The following is an 18264-nucleotide window of genomic DNA, read 5'->3' on the forward strand; positions in this document are numbered from 1 at the left end:
TGCCGATGCCTCCCGGGTGTGGAAGTGCGGGTTTCCAGTCTCGGGGAGCTTCTGCTTCCTCTGGACCCGGGACGGGGCCCTGACTTGACCCCGTAAAGGCTCCACGAGACTCCGTGTGCTGAGCGCACAACGGCAGGTGGCTGGCTTCGAGCCAACATGTCCATATTGATCGTGGGCACCAAGTATGGACAGAGTTGTACTCCTTGGGGCTGTCAGAGCCTCTGCTGTTCCCCTTACGCCACCCGTTTCCCCTTTTCCACTTTTCACCACAGCCAGGTGTTTCATGTAGTCACTTTTTGTTTGTATTTTCTGAATTTTAATTCCAGCATGGCTAACACACCATGTCTGGTGGACGGTCCGTGAGCAGTTCTAGGCACGTCCTCTTGACCCCCTTCGCCTCTCACCCATGCCCCCACCCACCGCCCCTACATTTTTATTTTTAATTTTATTTTTATTTTATTTATTTATTTATTTTTATTTTTTTTTATTTTTATTTTTTTCAGGTGGGTGGTGTTTTGTATATGAGCATTGCTTGATTCGGGGGCTCTCTGGCTCAGCATATTTGTTGCGTCAGCGCCGTCTCTCAGATCCACTTACACTGCGATGTGGGGATGGAGTATTTCCAGTCAACCATTCCGCGTGGCACCCCGTGATGTCCACCTACCATGTTTTTTGCCTGGCTTCCTGCTGGTGATAGACGACAAGCTTGTTTCTTGCCCCCGCAAACAAGGTGGGGTTTCTCACACCAGCGCTTTGTGGGCCTGTGAGAATTCCTTCGGGACGAGTACTCGCCAGTGGGGTGTTCCGAGTTGTGGGCTCTCTGAACATCCAGTGTGTTAATAAGCATTATTTTTTTCAACTGAGTCGTGCTATTTCTACGCCATCACCAACAGTTCACGAAAAGCAGCTGAGTTTTCCTCAACTCTGTTTACGCATTAGAATCGCCCGAGGAGTTCTTAAAAAATATCAAAGGCGGGACCCCATATTCTGGTTTAAATGGACCGAGTGAATCTTTGACACTTGATAGTTCTTGGTTTCTCCCTGGTGATTTCAATGAGTATGTAAAGGTGAGAACCCTTGTTACAACCCCCCGTCCTCACCAGTATTGGGCACTTCACAATTTTCTAACTTTTCCAGTCAAATTAAAGTAATATGGCTTAAATTTGCGTCTTGGTGATCACTATTAAGTTTGAGCATTTGTCCATACACTTATTGGCCTCTCGGGCCGCCTCTTCTGTGCATTGGCAGTTATCGTTTGTCCCTTTTCCTCCAGGGTTACCCACTTTTTCTTACTGTTCCTGGGGAAAATCTTTGTTACTTCTTTACTTCTCATATATATTATTTCTTTATCAAATATACAGAGATAAGCTCTTTTTTTCCCTCAAATTCATCTTTGTCTATTATCTTTTCCGCGGCAGCCTTTTTTGAAATGAAATCTTTCATTATGATGCAATCAAATTGTTATTTTTGCATATTTTTCAAAAAATCCTTTCCTTGCTCTAAGTGAAAATAATATCCTTATTATTTCCTGTGTTTTCCTTATATTACATAGCTTTTATTTCTTATTCATAAAGGTATTAATTAATTTGGATCCCAACGTTAAATGTAAAATAGGGGAAGACTTGTATTTTTCTGTCTTATTGCATATTTTCTATTTAGTATGCTTTGTTTTTAATTTTTTTCATTTCCTACTGTCAATTGATAAAAATTTTTTTTGACTAATTTAGTGTGTATATATTGTAGTTAATTGTAATTGCTCCTAAGACACATTTCAGGGATGCCTGGGTGGCTCAGTGGTTGAGTGTCTGCCTTTGGTCCAGGCCGTGACCCCAGGGTCCTGGGATTGAGTCCCACGTCAGGCTCCCTGCATGGAGCCTGCTTCTCCCTCTGCCTGTGTCTCTGCCTCCCTCTGTGTCTTTCATGAATAAAAAAAAAAAAAAAAAAAAAAAAAAAGACACATTCCCATTCTTATGTTCCCACATTAATTCTTAAGTTTCAACACATGTAATTTCTCACAGTAGGTCAGTACTAGACTACATGTCATGTCACATCACAGCTGTTTGCTCTGTGCTCCATTATGTGGCAAACGCTTATTGAGATTTTCAGTTCCCGATTGTTACAGCTGTACATGTGTGTGTCTGACTCTTTCTTTATGCTTATATATCCATGTATCTTTCTATACATCTATTTTTTCTTTTTTTCTTTTTTAGTCCTACATTAGCTATTATTGTTTTTACGATAAAATACCGTAGTAAAATTTATGGTAATGCTATAGAGCTTCTCTCTTTTACAAAAGAAACTGGATTTCTCTCTCCTATTTTAATCCTACCCAGATTACCTTCAGGATTTTTTTTTTCAGTATAATAAAGTAAAAATACTTTTTCAGTAGTAAAAATTCTGAGGCATTGTATGTCTTTGACATTTTATTTTTTTAAGTAACATCCACACCCACCATGAGGCTCGAACTCACAACCCTGAGATGGAGTCGCGTGCTTTATGGACCAAGCCAGCCAAGGGCCCCAAGCACTGTGCGTCTTTATTACTCTCTCACATTATACTGTGGTTGCTCCATGTGACGTTTGTGGTTCAAAATTCTTTTCTTTTAGAGCACCTTGAGAATATTGCTTACGTGTTTTTTGCATACTGTGTTACTATTTTGAGTTTTATTATCGATTTGGTTCTTGTTGCCATATAGGCCATCCTTTTCTGCCTGGAAGTGTCATATATTTTCATTGTGCATTTAATATTCTTAAATTTAGCATAATGTGCCTGCATCTGAGACTTTCAATTTAACACTTTTCATAATTTATTTTAATTCGTGAACATTCTCTTCATAATTGTTTTTACGTCTGGCCCGACCTCTCTCTTCGTCTCTATGTCCGTGTCCAGATTTTGGCACTTTTATTTCGACCCTTTATCCTCTTAGTAATTCTTTGACGTATCTTTGTTTTGTAGCCACCTCGGAGAGTTTCCCCATTTGATCTTCAAATTCAGTAATTCATCTCCGGGTCATACCATTCTGTCATTCAGTCGCATTTACTGTGGGTTTTTTAAAGTCTTAGCCCTCTACTGCGGCCCCATTACCCACTGATCTGTCATAGCTGCTAACTTGGAAAGTGGGTCCGTAACCCCTGGTGCACGGCTGTGGCCAGTGCTCCAGCCCAGGGCACCCAGCCACCTGGGCCATCAGACATGGGGCTCCTGGCTGAACAGACGGGGACAAACTCGTCGGAAGAGGGGCCAATAACACAGGAAATGAGGGTTTGGAGAGGAGAAAGGGAGAAATCGACTTCAGAAGGCAGCAGCGGGGAGCCTCAACTGGTGTCCCCCCCAACGGTGGACACCTGCTGTTTTACAGGGGGTGGTTGGCAGGTGAGCACGGGCAAGGAGCACGTGCAAGGAGCACGGGCGTCCGTGTCGCTCAGCCCTTCGTGAGGCAGGACAGGCCGTGGGGTGTTGTGCCCTGGGCCCCCCATTGCTATCGAGGCTTTTCTGGTTTGTTGGTTGGAATGTTCCGGTCTCGGCAAAGTATCTCCCTCAGGGCCTTCAGAAAGTGCGCCAAGAAAGCAGCGCAGTGTGTCTTAGAGTCCGAGCTGAGTGGCCTTGGTGACTCTTGGTTCTAAGTGTTGGGACCTGTAGTTGAGTAAGAAGCACAAGGACGAGACTGATGTTTTCCTTCCGGTTCCCCGAGCACTGATTTCTTACTCTTTTCTCATTTACAGATATTTCTTCCCCTGTCCTCATCCAAATACTATCTTCATTCCCTTCTATTCTTAGACTTTTGTTGGTTTGACAAATTTAACCCAAAGAATATTGCCTGTTCTGTATTGGAGTAAATTTTTTCTTTATTTTTGGCATTGGTACAGTTACTGTGTTTACTTGAGTTCGGCGGAACTTTTGTCTGAAAATATGCGTGACTTTATCAAATTGTTCATTAATTTATATTGTTTCAACCCATAACGTTGTTTCAATAGACGTTTTCCTGTCCAACAAAAGAAATATTTCCTATGTCGGAAAATCATCACGGCCTTTATCATTATTGGCTTGTTTATAATGTTTTCTTTGATGAAAAGGTGCATGGCCTTCATTTGTACGATTTATTGTAATTGTGTACAGTATGTGTAGCAAGATAACAGTATGGTTTTGTTCATCGATTACTGAGCAACTTTAGAGAGTTTCCTGATTCTGAAAATATCTTTAAGGTTTTTTATATTGTTGTACAGTTGAACAAGATTTTGGGAGCTAAGACGAGTTTGTATTAGAATAGGATATAAATTGTCTTAGAAGACCGAGCTTGTTAATTTGCTTTGTAAGTCAGCAGATACTATACGTATCTGCTGCTAGATAACTAACTAACTAGATGCTACGTATGGATGCAAGGATAAAATTCTTAAAACTCAGATTCATTTACTTTTCTAGGACATTCTTGCCATTCATTTTATGCTGACATGAGAGCATTCATTAGTGCAAGAGAATGAGAGCTCTAGCTCCATCTGAGTAGATATATTGAAAGGGAAAATTTTCAAATTAGTTCAATTAGTTCAGGGAACTAGGTTGAGGTTAGTTGCCAGAAATCTCTCTAATCTGATCAAATGGGGCGTCAAATAAAAAGCAAATCTGGGCTTATGTAAGGAGAGCTTGTTTGAAAAGATTACTGCAATCAGGGGAGGGAGGGAGGTTGTAATGGGGAGAGTTTGGCAACCTTGCATCTGGAGGCATCTCAAAGGTGAGGCCAAAAAGGGCTTTTCTTTTATGGGGAAGAGTAAACAAAGATGAGTGGGGGGTTGTGATTAGGGGCGGTGACCAGAGAAGCTTTACCCTGGGGTCAGCCGAGTTTTAGGAAAGATTATGAAGGAAAGGCTGCATCTGGTAAACTCAGGGCAGGTCAAAGTTAAGGATCCTGGAGGAAAGAGACGGGTTTTTGCTAAAGATACGAGGCCCTAATGGAGTAGCGGAGATTTTGTCCAGACGGGTCGGAGCGGTGCCACAAACAGTTCAGCTAATCCTTCATGAAGCAAAGAATGGGAATTTGGAGGGTGTTTGCCTGGCCTTGTCATGAGTAAACGTGGGGAGAGCCCTGGATCTTATCTACATCAACTGGGGAAGGGTGGGTCTCTGCCCTGAGCCCTTTTCCAAAACACTGAGGGGTGGGGGATTTCCTTGACCTTTGTTGTTTTCTGAGATCACGGGCCTGAGCAAAGGTCAACCCGGTCAGGATGGTGGTGAAGATAAAGCGGCCTCTGGAGGGCGGCTTGGCCTGGCGAGGCTGGAGGACACCCACGGGGAGGGCGGGATCTGAGAGTAGGCCCTGCGTGGTTGTGGTGCCCGTGCCGGTGACGGGCTTGGGGCTATTTTTAGCTGTGGCCCAGCAGCACTGGGGGCGGGATCCAGCCCGGGCTCCCCCGTAAGGAAAGCTGGTTTCCCAGGGTAAATATTCAGAAGCTGTGTTTTCAAGGACCAGATTTCCTGTCCACCAGCTCTGTCCCGGAGCCCCCTGGCACGCGAGACACTCCCCATACCAAGGGAGAACATTCCAGGCTTCTTGTGAGGACGGCTTGAAAAGCCAGCAAAAGAAATGGTGTCTGGCTCTGACTTTTTTTTTTTTTTTTTTGCTCTTTCTTACAACACTTCCTTCAAACCAAACCCTATAGTATGATGAAAACAGGGAGTCCGGGCACATTTATAATTACTGTTTGTGAGAAGGTAAAGACAGAGACTGTGCTCACTGTAAAAACACCCACCCCAAAACCGCTGACGTCAAAGCAAAAGACTAAAATGAAAAAAAAAAAAAAAAAAGAGAGATAGAGAGATCCTTTCAGGTGGTTAAAAGAAGAACTCTTATGGGGTAGATGTTAAGATGAAGCAGGCTGGCGAGCCGGGCCCTCCCTGCAGCCAGGGAAGGGAGCTCTGCGGAGCCGTGGGAAGGGGGGACGTGTGGGCCCGAGGGGGGCGGCCGGACAGGGGCGGGCCCGAGGGGGGCGGCCGGACAGGGGCTCTGCAGCAACCCAGAAGAAAGCATTGTTTCTGGCAGGTCACCAACCCCGGGAGGGCCAGGGGTCCCACCAGGCGGACGACCTCACTAATGCTGATCAGGAAATTCCAGGCGGATCGCCTTAAAATTCCACTCCTGGGAGAGGCCAAAATTGCAAATTAGTTGAGGTATTAAGTCTTGGTTGGGCTTTAGCAGAAGTGACTCCATTTGGAGCCTGTTTCTTTTCAACAAAGTGAAACCCTAATAAGAGGTAAACAGTTTCAACCAGAACTAAAAATTTTTACATTGTTGCTTTGTTTTCAGAGATCAGCTGACTCTTCAGTGTCCATCTTGCAAATTCTAGGGAGATCAGCTGATTCTTCAGTGTCCATCTTGCAAATTCTAGTCTTTTAGTTAGTTTTCTTTTTTTTTTTTTTAAGATTTTATTTATTTATTTATGAGAGACACACAGAGAGAGGCACTTGCAAGTTCTAGTCCTAAGGCCATGAAGCCTGGAGTGTCAGCCTCTGAGAGCATTGGTTGAGCAGTCAAGCCGCTTTATTCTCGTCTTTCAAAGGCCCTCGGATGGGTTGGCCAAGGATAATGTCACCTCAGCACCTGGCCCCGCTCACGGTCCCGGGCGGTTGGGGCAGCAGCACAAGGGCGCGCGGCCCGGTGGCCACAGCGGCGGCTCTGCAAGGACGCGGTCTTACGTGTAGAACCAAAATAAGAAGGAGAAAGAAAGTCTTGTCGTGACTTTAAAAAAAAAAATGGAGAAAAATTGAGCAGGACTTCCGCATTCACTTCAAAGTCTGATCTTCCAAGGGGAGCTGACCCCGGGACGCGGTCCGTCTCCACGCAGGACGGCAGGTGTGTCGTTCCCACGTCTGCTTCACGATGCAGAGCTTTGGGGGTCTGAAAAGATGCTTCTGCTGGCGCCGTCTCCTCAGATGATGACTGCGCCCCGCAGAGAGCAGCCGAGCTCCCCTGAGGGACAGAAGGTGATGAAGAAACCCGGGGAGAGAGAGACTTGATCGATCCCTGAAGGAGGGTGTAGGGGATCCTCTCAGGCTCTAACTCTCCAAGCCGAGCTCGACGCCTGCCGGGGGTGCGGGGCGCGGGCCCTGACCGTGTGGGGGCCACGGGGCCACCGGGGCCGCGGGGCTGTCCTTTGACCTTGGAAGCACCCGGGGAGGCCCTGATCGCAGAGGCTGGGTGCTGACGCCACCCCCGCCCCACGTGCAGAAGGTCTCTGCAGCGGGGCCAACCTGTAACGAGGCCGTCATTGCCGATGCTCCCTGCACGGCAGTCAGAGGGCCCGGCGCCGGCAGGTGCCTGTCGCATGTGCTTGTCCCCTTACAGCACAAAGTACTATCAGGACCCCAGCGGTTGGCACTTGGTAGCTTCCGTGCCCAGAAGGCGTAGGTTGGATGTGCCCATCTCTTTGACGATTGTAGCCCTTCTTTTGACTTCACTCCCGGCATCAGAGGAAACTCAGATTTCATTCTGCTCTGCGGACCCGTATGCGGGACCTTATACATTAGGGTTTTCTTGCACGTAGACCGCCGTGAAGGGCTGGCCGCGTTGCAGGGTGCCCGGACGTGCCCTTGGCCTTCCCGGCTCCTGGCCGAAGTCTCCCCGAGAAGCGCAGGAGGGCCAGTGCCGCTCTGAGGCCCGCAGCGCCTGGCAGGGAGCCCTGTGCCCAGCCGAGCTCCGCGTACCTGTTCTGCCCAAACCTCCTTTCCTGTCTCACCTCCGACCTTTGCTCACCTGGGAGACGCCTGCCCACGGCCTCCCTGAGATCATCACCTTGAACGACTCGGTCATCTGTGCTTCACCCTCTAGCTCTCAGTGCATCTGCCTCTTTGACGGACTGCTCCCTACCTGCCGAGCCCGCGCCCGTTATCCCCATCTCTCCAAGACGTAAGCACCTTGAAGGCAGCGACCGAGTCCTATTTATTTCCCCTTTTCCTTCGCTTCTCTGACGCTTGTCACCAAAGTGCTCTCATCGTGTATCTATTGGAAGAACAAAGGATGTTTAATGAGAGTATGAGACATGGGTCAGTCTCATAAAATAAGGAAAAAATAATGATAAGCATCTATATCCCGCGTCAAGAAACTTCAGAGAACATTCATGTTGCTATTTCTTAGTAAATTATTAATATATAAATATTAATATATTAAAGTGCTCTTTAGCACATCGTGTGGTCCCTCCTCCTAGTGATGTGGATCTCAGTTAGTGTACCGGTCAGTTTTCCTGCCTACCCTTAGGTAGTATTGACACACAGACGCCGAGTCTTTGCAGATTATGGCCACAAAATACAATGAAGAAGAATATTGTAAGGTGCCTTAAAATTTGGAGATTTATTTATTTATTTATTATTATTTTTTTAATTTGGAGATTTAAACAGAGAACCTTTACAATAGATACTAATTAGATCAAGAAGAGCCAAAAATGAGCTGAGTGCTCTGAGTAGGATTTTGGAAGCTACACGAACTATTGGAAGCAATGAAGTTCCAGGACTCAGCCACTCTAGAGGACTCAGCAACTCTGAGCAGCTACTGGGGCACTAAAATTGCCTGATGTTCCCTTATGGTTACCTTCTTCTTCTTTTTTTAAAAATATTTTATTTATCTATTCATGAGAGTCACAGAGAGAGAGACAGAGACGCAGGCAGAGGGAGAAGCAGGCTTCATGCAGGGAGCCCGATATGGGACTCGATCCCGGGACCCCGAGGTCATGACCTGAGCCAAAGGCAGACGCTCCACCGCTGAGCCCCCCAGGCATCCCTCAAGATTACCTCCTTGAATTACGTGTTTTTAATAAGTCCACAAAGTGAGAATTAAAAAAACACATTTACAGGAGAAGCAACTGTGGTTGTTTGTTGTTTTTTGACTTTACCTGATTTCCCTTCCTAGAACTAAGCCGCGTGATTAGACTCCATCGTGAGATCAGAAATAATCTAAAATAATGAACAACAGGATCTTACCGATTTAGGATTCATTTAATATGAATTATGTTTTAATCAATTTCCAAGTTCTTTAAAATTTTAACCTTAAAAGAATTCCCAGGAAAATTCAATTTTAAATATACTCATAAGGGTAAAATGAAATTCAGAAGTAGCCGTTTTATGGGCCTCGGTATTACACCACATATAGTTTCTTTAGTCATAACAATGTTATTTATTTATTTAAGAAGAGCCTGGGCAGCGGGTTGCAAAGCAGGAAACTGCCGTTCGTTAAGAAGCCGCTCTCAACTTCCCCTGAACCAGTGGTGTGTGAATATCCGTGGATTTACCTCGGTGGCCGGCCTTCAAACCTGGGTCTATACTGTATTCACTTAAAGAGATGATCGTTGGCCCCAGACTTTTTTAAAAAAGACTTCGGCCTGGGACGCCCGGGTGGCTCCGCAGTTGAGCGTCTGTCTTTGGCTCAGGTCGTGACCCCGGGGCCCTGGGGTCCAGGCCCCGCACCTGCTCCCCCTGCTTGCGCTCGCTCCCTGTCAAGTAAATACATAACATCTCAAAGGGAAAAAAGAGGAGTAGAATTGTATGCACAGACCTGCAGGGCTCTGTGTAATATGGGAGGGCTTCTGAAGTTTGGCCGAGCGGTGATAGGGACGGAATCTGTGTGAGCGCTGAGAGCGCACCACGCAGCACTGTCAACCCCGGAGCACTCAGGCATGTCAAACCAGGAGAGCACGGACAGACACACGCGGGGACACACGCTTCAGGGGTCAGCCTTGAAGAGTAAAGTTAAATGAGGAATCTCACACGGAACTGATGGCCCCACAAATTGTTTCAGCCTTTGGTATACTCTTAAAAAAAAAAAAATAGAAAACCCAAGTAGTCATACTTTAGACCTCATATAATTTTTACTCTGGAATGCAATTTTATGGAAAAAAAAATCAGTAAAAGACATTTATGTGGATTATTCTCTCTGTATATTACGTAGCTAGGATTTAGAGATAATTTTTTTTTTAGAGATAATTTTTTTTACCGATAAGGAAATTATGCATCCATGTATAAGAGGCCACCGAAACAATGTTTATCAAAAGTTTGTTTGAAAACAAAGATTTATGTAATACCGTAAATTGAAATAAAGTTTATTCAGAACTTAGATTTCTTAAACTTCACACGTAGTAAGTTGGTACCAATATAGATCTTACTACCTCAGCTCTAAAGTACATTAAAACATACGTTATTAATACATTAAATGGTATATCGATGCTAATTTAGCCTTAGGGCTACAGTCTGAGCTGGGGATAGCGAGCAAAACCAGCATCTGCTTATTTTCTAGGCGGGGGGGGAGGGGGGGCGTTAAGATCTGTTTTGCAAAGAAAGAGTAAAATGTCAAAGGATCAAATACATATGCTAAAAACAATTGTTTGGAAGGTGGAATTTTGGTGTTTATTTATATGATAAGAACGGCTTATCTGATATCTCCTGAAATTTGTATCTACGTGTATTGTGAGCAGGTGAAAATGCTCCTGCTGTTTTATTTTGTTTTATTTTATTTTTTATTTTTTTATTTTTATTTTTATTTTTATTATTTTTATTATTTTTATTTTTATTTTTTTGCTCCTGCTGTTTTAGAGCCATAGGATTGTAGCCACATTTCATACCCTCCCTATCTGGCCTCCTGGCCTTTATATGATCATGTCAGGGTTGTTTTATTTATTTATTTTCTTTCTGTCTATATGCCCCGGAAGAGTTTATATTATATTCTTTATTTAAAATACACCCAATTTAAAAAAATAAATTAAAAAAAATAAAATACACCCAATTTTATGAAATTTAAGATTTCAGGGTGTTAAACTCCATCCTTATATTTCACAACCTGCTACTGTTGGAAGTGTCCACCTGAGAACTCCTGCATTTGAGCTGCTGATTAATAGATTTCATGGTAATTTTATTTTTCCAGGTAAATTGTACATCATGTTCAGATGCGTTTTGTTTCTTTTCTTTTTTTTAATTATTTTTTTATTTCTTTATTTTTTTGGTTTTGCTTCTTTTCTGCTAGTTTTTTTTTATCTTCGCTTCTTCCTCCAGGATACAACCAATCAATAACCATCTCTCTTAGGTTCTAGGTGAAAAGCAGCTTTTGGGAGAAGACAGCGTATATTTCGTCCGAATTGTACTCCCTTGTTTACCTTGCAGAGTGACTGGCCCTCATGATTGATAAGGGGTTTCTGAATGAATAAGTTAATTATTTGTAATAAATAAAGTCATTTCAATCATTGCTTCCAGAATAGTATTTTCTGTATCACAGAAAAGAAGCCATATTATATCATTAGTATAAATGACATGATCGCTTTGGTGTTTTAATTTTTTTTTATATTTAAAAGCCCCTTTTATTATATTATATTTTATTTTATTTTTTATTTTTTTTGTAAATTTATTTTTTGTGGTGTTCAATTTGCCAACATCTAGAATAACACCCAGTGCCCATCCCATCAAGTGCCCCCCTCAGTGCCCGTCACACCGTCACCACCACTCTGCTGTTTTGGGATTTTTTTTGCTTATTTAATTAATTATTTATTTATTTTTTCACTCTGGTGTTTTAATTTTTAAAATATATTCTCTACCTGCCATTATTAATGGCATATCGTGAGCAGGTGAGTAAAGTATGAGGTCAGTAAGAGCCTGATATTACTGTGTCCTTATGTAAGTGCACAAAACAATACCTAGTAATAATATTTCATAATTCCGTTAACCGGTTTCATTGGGAGTAGAAATGCCGGAACAGAGATCCCAGTAATTTCACTGTAAAAATGACTTTATGATAAAGATCGATCTCTCTGCTGGGTCTTATTGCTGTAGATTTATGGAGAGTGTTACGGTCTGACGGTTGATAGAGCCCCGAAGTTCACACGTTGAAATCCCCCAAAGTGGCGTTTTGAGCTGGGCCTTTGTAAGGTAATGAGGTTTAGATGAGGTCATCCGGGGGAGGCCGTGTCTTTATAAAAAGAGGAAAAATAAGAGCCTCCTCTCTCTGCCATGTGAGGACACGGCCAGAGTCGTGCCCTGGAGGCCGGAGCAGGGCCCTCAGCAGCCCCTCGCCCCGGTCATGCGGTCACGGCGTCCCTACGCGGGCCACGCTGAGCCACACGGAGGCTGATACCAAGAAGCCGGGGCCCGCAGCAGCCAGAACCCAAAAATGTGGAGGCGACCCAGGCGCTGGGCAGCAGGTGGAAGCTGGCGGCGTCTTGGGGTGCGGGTCACAGGGGCGCGGACGGCCGGGCGGGCTGCTCCAGGCCGCTCAGGCGCCGGCTCGGAGGGAGAGGCGGGCGGCTTCTGGAGGACCCGTAAATGATGGAGAACGCAGCGTGGTGGTGGGCTGGCTGCGTGGCCACTCGGAGGAGGACAGCGGGCAGCGTGATGCTTGTGTCCCAGCGGTTCGTGGACAGCGGAACCGCAGCGAAGGACGTTGGACGCTCGGTGGAGAACATCTCGAAGCAGCGTGTCGGAAGAGGGGCTCGGTTCCTTCCTACTGATTCTAGTAAAATGTGAGAAGAAAAAAATGATTTCAGGAAAAGGAATCGTTAGACCAAAGAGACATGGTACTTCAAGATCTGGAGGAGCGTCAGCCTGGCACGTGGCGGGGAGCACCAGGCACGTGGCCGGCGGCCCTTTGACAGCTTCCCCGGGGGAGGCCGCGGACGCAGGCGGCAAGGCTTTGGCACGGAGCCCAGGAGGCCTGGATGGCGGTGGCTGTGCTGGGAGCGTGCATCGTTCGCCAGGACGAGGGACAAACGGCCCCGAGGCCAACCCCGAGCTCCGGGCTCGCGTGGGCTCCAGCGGGCGGGCCAGCGGCTCCCCAGCCCCGGGCCCGGTGCCTCCTGGGGACGCACACGGCCACCGTCGGGGTCACAGACCTCTGCTGACAGTGACCCCAAGGTGTGCCGCATCCCTTAGCCGTCAGCTAAGGGGGTCCCTCCTCTTTCTCCCGAAATTTGCGGATAAATGTAGTGAACAATGCACGTATGGAGGAGGGAGACAAGAAGATCGATGAACTTTGTGGAAAATTTCTTTGAGGCATTGTTCTTGCCCGCTGTGCCGCCGGAGTCTCGAGTCCCCCTGTGTGTTCTTACCCAGAGGCTCTTCGGGCATTTCAGAATATTCTTTATAGATATTGAAAAAAAATAAATTCAAAAGACTTTGCGATTAAAATGCATGTGCATGAAGGAGGTGGGCCCAAATGTCTTTACTGACGCTTTGGCACGTTGTTATTCCTTTTAGGACATAAAGTGTGACTGAACCGGACGCCTGCGTGGCTGGTCATCATGAACCGTGCTTTCAGCAGGAAGAAAGGTAAGTGCACCTGCTTAAGGACCCCGAGGGTCAGTCCGCGCCGCTGAAAATCAGGCGGAGCCGGGGAATCAGCCTTTCCTCTTGTGAAACCTTGTGGCTCAGGGATGAAGTCCAGATACAGCGACCCACGCCCGCGCACCTGCTGCTTGACCTTTGGTTGTCACCCTAACGGGACGGCAGCCGTTTGATGCGCGTGTTTCGGGATACGTTGATGATGCTACGTTTCCTGGATCATTTTACTCTGTGGCGTGAAATGCCAAAAAATAAATAAGTAAATAAAGCGATGGGAAAGGCATCCAAGTAGGCCCGCATACGAATAGAAGACACCGCTGGTTAAATGACCTTTTTTATTTTTTTTTAATTTATTTTTTATTTTTATTTATTTATTTATTTATTTATTTATTTATTTTTAAGGAGCAATGAGACGTGGCATTCAGCAGGTATTTCGGGGTACGCTCAGCACAGATGGAGGCCTCTGGTAGATTTACGTGCTTCAGTGCGTGTGTGTTTGGGAGCGGTTGCTTGGTGAGGGAGCCAGGGCTTGTCCTGTGTGATGTGCCGTCAGCGAAGGGGGTGAGCAAAGCTCTTTGGGTTCAGAGCGAGCGGCAGCAGGGACCACGGGGCACAGAAGCCGGGCTGCATCCCACGCTGCGATCACGCCGGAGGCTGACAGGCGTGGGTCTGAGACCTGCACGTCCGTTCTCGTTCGTACACCCCTGATATTTGGGGGACGCCCCTTCGTGCTGGGCAGGGAGGATGTGGGTCCACGCGTGATGATCAGAGGCCCCCGTTGCCTCCTCGTGTCCGTATAACGGACAGTCCAGGGCCACAAGGTCGTCTGCTGTGTTGGTTCCACGAAGCCCGACGCGCTGTGTGGACCCTGAGGACTCAGCAGACAGGCTGGGGGTGGGGGGCGGCTTCGGGCCTTGGGGCCTTGGGGCCTCCCCACTGTGCACTTGCCGAGCTGCCGTCACGGGGCTGACTTCAGGAAAGGTCCAGTCGGGGTAACTACAGGGGCGTCCACGTAAGCGGGACACAATCCCCACAAAGCCGAGCAGACACGCAGCGGGATTCCCCAAAGCTCAGACGTTCTTGTTACGGAGTGAGACACCCGCGCACGCTCGGCTGTGGGGCCCGATGGGTAGCCCTAATGTGGACTGTCAGGCTCCTGGCAGCTCCTGGAAACTAGCACTGTATTTTTTTTTTTTTTTTTTTTTTTTTTTTTTTACTAGCACTCTATTATTTTAGGTTTTTTTTTTTTTTTTTTCTGAATAAGGGGAATGCAAAAATGGCATTTATTGTCATCTATAGCTTGGTTCAGATTTAAAACACCTACTGAACGTGGAGTGGACATAATGTTTCTTTGAAAAATCTCCTTTACTAGTAGGAAAAGAATCCAGAAGTGATTCTCTGATACGTGGAAGTATTTCTTTTTTTTTTTTTTTTTAACGTGGAAGTATTTTTAACGAAGTGATAAAAGTCTTACATCAACGACTCATCACTTTAATCATATTATTTTTATGTTTTTTAAAGATGTTATTGATTTATTTGAGAGAGGAGCAGAGGGAGAGGGAGAGGAACAGGCCAACCCCGCACTGAGCGCGGAGCCCGACGCAGGGCTCAGTCTGGTGACCCTGAGGTCAGGACCTGGGCCAAAACAAGAGTTGGTCGCTCAGCTGGCTGAGCCACCCAGACACTCCACCGTCTTATTTTTTTTTAAACACTCATTTTAATTTTATTTTATTTATTCATTCATGAGAGACCCACAGAGAGAGGCAGAGACACAGGCAGAGGGAGAAGCAGGCTCCTTGCAGGGAGCCCGATGTGGGACTCGATCCCGGAACCCAGGGTCACACCCTGGGCAGAAGGCAGATGCTCAACCCCTGAGCCCCCAGGTGCCCCTAAGAAACACGTCTAGACTGTCTCTTTCCATTTGCTTACAATTCCCATGGTTTTAAAGTTAAAACTCCCAATTTCTAATTTCCCTTTAGTTGAAGAGGATGTCGGACTTTTTCACTGAGAAATCCCAAGTAACCAGCAATTAGATGGTTATTTAGATGACGGCGGGAGTGCGGCCACGGGGAAGGTTCGAAACAGGAAGGTTAGAGAATCAGGAAACAGAAGCACTTGTTCTGCTTTGCCTCCTTCTCTTTAAAAAAATTTCTTGTGATTTCTTTTCTTCCCCCCAAATCTAATGATTAAATATCCTCAGGGGGAAATTATTGATCAATATTTTATTCTAATTTCAAGGTAGAACTTGAAACTTATCTTAAACTCAAACATATATATATATTATATATATATATATATATAATATATATATATTTTATTTTCCCCTTTCATCAACCCTTCCAATTAGTGTTTTGTCTGATAGTCTTTGAATTGGCTGGTGACCCCACTGATTTTCTTTGCAAGTACTTTAATGCTACAAATTCTAAAAAAATAAGACTGCACGTATTAGAATTGCTTTATTTGGACTATTTTGAAGACATCTGTAAAAATTAGCCTGACCTCATAACCACGGTTACATTTTAATGAATGTATTTGTTCTGTAGCTCCTTTTCTTACGTTAGCTTTATCTTTGAATTTTGAAAATCCTATCTTCTATTCATTACGTCAAAACTGAATAGTTTATTTTTTTATTTTTATTTTTTTATTTCACTTATATGTGGAATTTTTTTTATAAATTTATTTTCTTATTGGTGTTCAATTTGCCAACATATAGAATAACACCCAGTGCTCATCCCGTCAAGTGTCCCCCTCAGCGCCCGTCACCCCGTCACCCCCACCCCCCGCCCTCCTCCCCTTCCACCACCGCTAGCTCGTTTCCCAGAGTTAGGAGTCTCTCATGGTCTGTCTCCCTCTCTGATATTTCCCACTCATTTTTTCTCCTTTCCCCTTTATTCCCTTTCACTATTTTTTATATTCCCCAAATGAATGAGACCATATAATGTTTGTCCTTCTCCGATTGACACTTATTTCACTCAGCATAATCCCCTCCAGTTAGAAACGACAAATACCCACCATTTGCTTCGACGTGGATGGAACTGGAGGATAAAACTGAATAGTTTAGTAGAAAAGCAGAAAATATTGAATGTGAGTAAATGTGATTAAATAATTCAACTTACTACACTTCCTATTTTTTAACCTGTCAGTTGACACGCTGATGAGTAGACATAACCAGAGTGAACAGCACATGCAATTCGGTATTTCAATATTATTTCCCTTTTTTATGACCCATTTATATGCATCTGTTCACCCAACAGTATCTCGTTTTGAACTTGATGTACTCAAAGTAGACGCTTTAAGCTCTGGCGATACAGTAATGACGACGTGACTGCGTCGTTCTTGATGAGCTCTTCATCTAAGTGCATTTTGAACACTTGGATGTGTTGACCCAGCCGTCAGAATGGCTTAACGCTTGCCCAATATTTTGAAATGCTGGCATTCCCCTTCACATGACTGTTTGCTCTTGAGTTAGTGACGACAGTTTAATTTCAAGGAAAAGGACGTGTTCCAGAGTATCCGTGTTCCATTATCTGATTGCATTTGTGGGCACAGGTAGCGACCAGGGACCGTCGTCCATACTCCGTCCTCAAGGTCGGGCACAGCTATAGGACCAAGATAGTTTAATTCTGTCAGTTTTTTCTTCTGCCGAAGTATACATTAGGATGCCAGTAGGGAGGCGTTGTGGAAATCCCTCGGGTCTCGTAAGCGAACTGCCATCCTCGAGGTGGGTGGTGAAGCCATCCTGGCTCCATGATGTGGATGTAGGTATTTTGTCATTGTAGCAACTGCGGCTTATCCACCGCTCGCTTATGACTGTGATTACCTTAATCTGTCATCGGTGCCCCCTGGATACTCCTGCCATCTTTCTGGGTCACTGCGGTACAAGACTCTAACAGATGTAGTATCATCAGCTTTCAACTCAGAGTATCTTACAGGAGAAAGCAATTGTCCCTCTGCCCCAGGGTTGGGATGGACCGTCATATTCAGAGGTAGATGTTAGAACCTTCCGAGCAGGGTTGTGTATCTTGGAAGAGGAGACATGAGAAGAAATGAGTTATGGGGGTTAAAAAAAATAAATTGGATTTTTTTTTTCTTTTTAGGTTTCTTAGAGGCAGATCTTTGTCTTTATTGTTTTGATATTTTTATTGTTCTGGTGTATAGCATTGCAATTTGTTTCTTTCAATATGGAAGGGCAAGACTATACCCTAAATCTACGTACAAATTGTTCTTGAATTAATCATATCGCTCGTCAGTGGCAGTCATAAGAAGAAAACTGTAATTAAAATAAAAATCCTTACAGGAAATAAAAATTTCGCACATCAACGTCAATAGCAATATGTCAGTATTGCTTTTTGCAGCTTAGAATGTATTGCTTCTCAGAACACTGGCCCCAAGTACAACTAGCACTTATCCACTCGAGTAGCCAGAAATAGCCCTGAAATGCACCATAAGCTTGGGATGTTTATTGATCCCTCATTTTTGTCTTGGAAATTCTTATGAATATTGCATTGTACCCCATAAAGATATTTAATATAAAAATAGTGCATTATTTTCCAAATGGTGTAAAATAATTGACATTCCAGAAATAGAAGCCTTTTTCTCTCTGTCTTACATTCTTCCAGTTTGGGAACATATTAATGATATCAAACCAGTTCCTGTTCACATCATTTTCAAATGTTCTGAATTGAATGTTGAAAATACTTTGTTAGTAATCTGTTTCCTTTCAGTACGTATTTATTTACTACTTTTCATGGTAAAGTTGATTCTATTCTGTTGGTTATATTGATTCTAAACTTTTAAATTGCGTGAGGAATAAAATATTCACAAAACTCTGCTAAAGGAGACAACAGTTTCTGAAGACTGTGAAAGTTTACTACAAACAAATGGAATTTCCAAAAAATGGTCAAGTTTGATTAGTGTAATGTTTTTTGTTTTTTCCCCACTTATACATTCCACAAAATATTTTGGAAG

General features: G+C 44.5%; 1 protein-coding gene across 10 annotated transcripts in view; it reads left to right on the forward strand.

Annotated features, from left to right (window-relative positions):
- GULP1 (GULP PTB domain containing engulfment adaptor 1) overlaps positions 1-18264 on the forward strand; it is a 218171-nt gene that overhangs the window by 115570 nt on the left and 84337 nt on the right. For all 10 annotated transcript variants that reach the window (XM_049106204.1, XM_049106206.1, XM_049106203.1 and 7 more), the window contains exon 3: positions 13213-13284. In XM_049106204.1, coding sequence (XP_048962161.1) covers positions 13257-13284 — 28 coding nt within the window. In that variant the 5' untranslated portion in view covers positions 13213-13256. The remainder of the gene's footprint in view (positions 1-13212; positions 13285-18264) is intronic.

This window comes from Canis lupus, chromosome 36, assembly GCF_003254725.2.
Source record: "Canis lupus dingo isolate Sandy chromosome 36, ASM325472v2, whole genome shotgun sequence".
NCBI classification, from domain to species: domain Eukaryota; kingdom Metazoa; phylum Chordata; class Mammalia; order Carnivora; family Canidae; genus Canis; species Canis lupus.